This window comes from Trichosurus vulpecula, chromosome 1, assembly GCF_011100635.1.
Source record: "Trichosurus vulpecula isolate mTriVul1 chromosome 1, mTriVul1.pri, whole genome shotgun sequence".
Lineage (NCBI taxonomy): Eukaryota > Metazoa > Chordata > Mammalia > Diprotodontia > Phalangeridae > Trichosurus > Trichosurus vulpecula.
In genome coordinates, this window is record NC_050573.1 from 521405730 (window position 1) to 521408014 (window position 2285).

At 46.3% G+C, this 2285-nt stretch overlaps 1 protein-coding gene across 1 annotated transcript; it reads right to left on the reverse strand.

Moving 5' to 3' along the window:
* Positions 1-121: 121 nt before the first annotated feature.
* On the reverse strand, positions 122-2074 carry TMEM265 (transmembrane protein 265). The gene is made up of 3 exons (XM_036741113.1): positions 1760-2074; positions 1071-1244; positions 122-592 (listed from the first exon to the last, which is right to left on the reverse strand). Exons 2-3 carry the CDS (start codon positions 1239-1241, stop codon positions 431-433), a joined length of 333 nt encoding a protein of 110 aa, XP_036597008.1. The 5' UTR covers positions 1242-1244; positions 1760-2074; the 3' UTR covers positions 122-430.
* Positions 2075-2285: the final 211 nt, after the last annotated feature.

The following is a 2285-nucleotide window of genomic DNA, read 5'->3' on the forward strand; positions in this document are numbered from 1 at the left end:
TTTCCCACCCCCGAAACTGAACAAACAGCTATCACCAGGTTCAGGGGACAAAAAAAGGTGGTGTAGACCAGCCATAGAGGGGCATTTCCTTCTACCTAAAAAAAATTTTTTTTAATTACAAAATTAATTGTAATGGAATCAGGGCTGCCTGCTCTCCAACCCCATTCTGGGCTAAGGCCCCAAGGGCAGAGGTGAGTCCATGCAAGTCCAAACCTTTTCTTATCATCAGCCCCATCTGATTGGTTCTCTGTTGTCTGCATGCTAGGGAGACGGTTTCTGGAAACCACTTTTTGAAAGGTGGTTAAATACCCTCCAGGACCTGGGGGAATCTTCTTGTTCTTCTGGTCAGGATGAAGGACCTCGCTGTAGGTGAGGTCCACCTATGATGCCACAGGGCAACTTCATGCTGTCCAGGTTTGTCACGGTAGGGTCACTCTGCTTGGGCAATGGCGTATGATAGAAGCCAGAGGAGCAGGGGTCCCAGTACAAGCACTCCAAGCCACACTGCAATACCAGCCACGGCAAAACGCTTGGCTCGACTCCCCAAGAACAACGCTTCCTCTGGTTTCCCAGCCTTACGTCGTTCCTCAGCCTGTGAAATCACGACCCCAGATCAGTCAGCTCTTCCCTTTCTCATCCTTCATTTAACTGGCTCAAAACACAAATTCAAAGTGTCTTAACTTATGAGCTTCTGAGAAGTACTTCATCTCTGGTTCCTCAGTTACTTAATTACAAATTGGGCATAATTTATATTTAACTCAATTCTAGGGTTACTGTAAATAGCACAGGTAACAGTATGAAAACACTTTATCCCTTTCTACCAAATCCACGGGATTTGAAAAATTTTTTTTAAAGCAAAGATGAATGAATAAAACATTGTGCTTACTAACAGATAGTGCCTTGCTCTCAAGAAGCTCAAAAACACCCGATTTGGTGTCTAGGTTGTAGGTTGTCTTACTTGTGCCCAACTGTGTCCTGCCACCCTCCATTTCACCTTTTTACCCTACTCCTTTAGACCCCAAGCACCTAGCTTCTTCCTGCCCTTTCCCCACAAGTCCCACATTCCTCACCTTGATAGCAAACACGAGAGCCATGACTCCAAGACAGGAGCAGCCGCAGATGATGCTAGTGGCTGCAAGACATCGGAGCGAGTACCTGCTGCAGCCAACAGGAGGTGAGGCTGGAGGGGGGGCAGGCTCTATGCTCACCAAGGTCTCCAATGCCTTTTCTTCTTCTCCCATCACCTGTAGAGGACAGTCTGTCAGGGTCTTAGGGACTCCAAGCACTTTTTAGATCTCACAACCTTTTACAGAATATCAAGTAGCATAGTCCATTTCTCAGGAATGTTGTCTGACTGGGAATTTTCTTAACAAGTTTTTGCAATGACTCATGCATGAGGCGGTTTACTGCTTAAATTCTTTCCCTAGGACTTCCTTTTTCTTACCCTTTTCCATCACCAGAATTAAACTGGCATGAAAACAGCATTACCCAAATTAATTGCTGGTTTGGGGAAAGATTTGGTAGATAAAAGGGGAGGAAGGTCCCAGGGGAAACTGAGGAAAAGAATGGAGGAGGAAGTGGAAGAAAAAAAAGCAGAGGGTAATGAATGTGAATAAAGGAAATGAGTGTGTGGGAATACTGTGAGCTTAGGTCAGTTTAGGGTTAAAGTAACATAGTTATGGTTAATGGGGAAATGAACAAGGTTCCAAGAGGTTTGTGATAAAGCCAGGGGAAATCAAAGAGGAAGAAGGATTCTTACCTGGCAGTAGGTCCCTGAATTTCAGCTCCCTGCCTCTTGGTTTTGGCGTGGCTTGGGTGGAGACATCTCCTTCTGACTCAGGGATGTGGGCCTAGGGGTGGGACTAGGCTCTCTATCCACTCACCCTAAGAGCTAGAGCTACTGGGGGAGGAGTGGGCTGGGGCCACCTCAAAACCTGTTTGAGCAGCAGGGCGAGTCTGGAAGACGGAAAGCTGAAGCCAGAAGGAAGGAGATGCAAGAGGTTGAAGCTAGGCTATATCAGACTTCTGAAGAAAAGAAGGCAAGAATGACCTGCTGTCAAAGGAGGATACTATTCCTAAGTGTACAAATCTGAGCTTGGGGGGCGGGGGGGGGGGTAGGGGGCTGGAGTCAGAAACTTCTGGAAGATGGAAGGGGATGAGACAATTTGACTGAATGGCATGATGTTCTCAGAAGCTTGCATTAAGAAAAATGTTATTCTTAGAGACTTCATTCAAAAGTTTTCTAATCACCTTAGGTCACAGAAGGGTAACAGATGGTTGGGGCA

Coding starts and splice junctions, on each gene's coding strand:
- TMEM265 (XM_036741113.1), bottom strand. CDS start 1,241: ATGGGAGAAGAAGAAAAGGCATTGGAGACCTTGGTGAGCATAGAGCCT. Junction 593..1,070: donor CTCTCGTGTTTGCTATCAAG/GTGAGGAATGTG, acceptor GTGATTTCACAG/GCTGAGGAACGACGTAAGGC.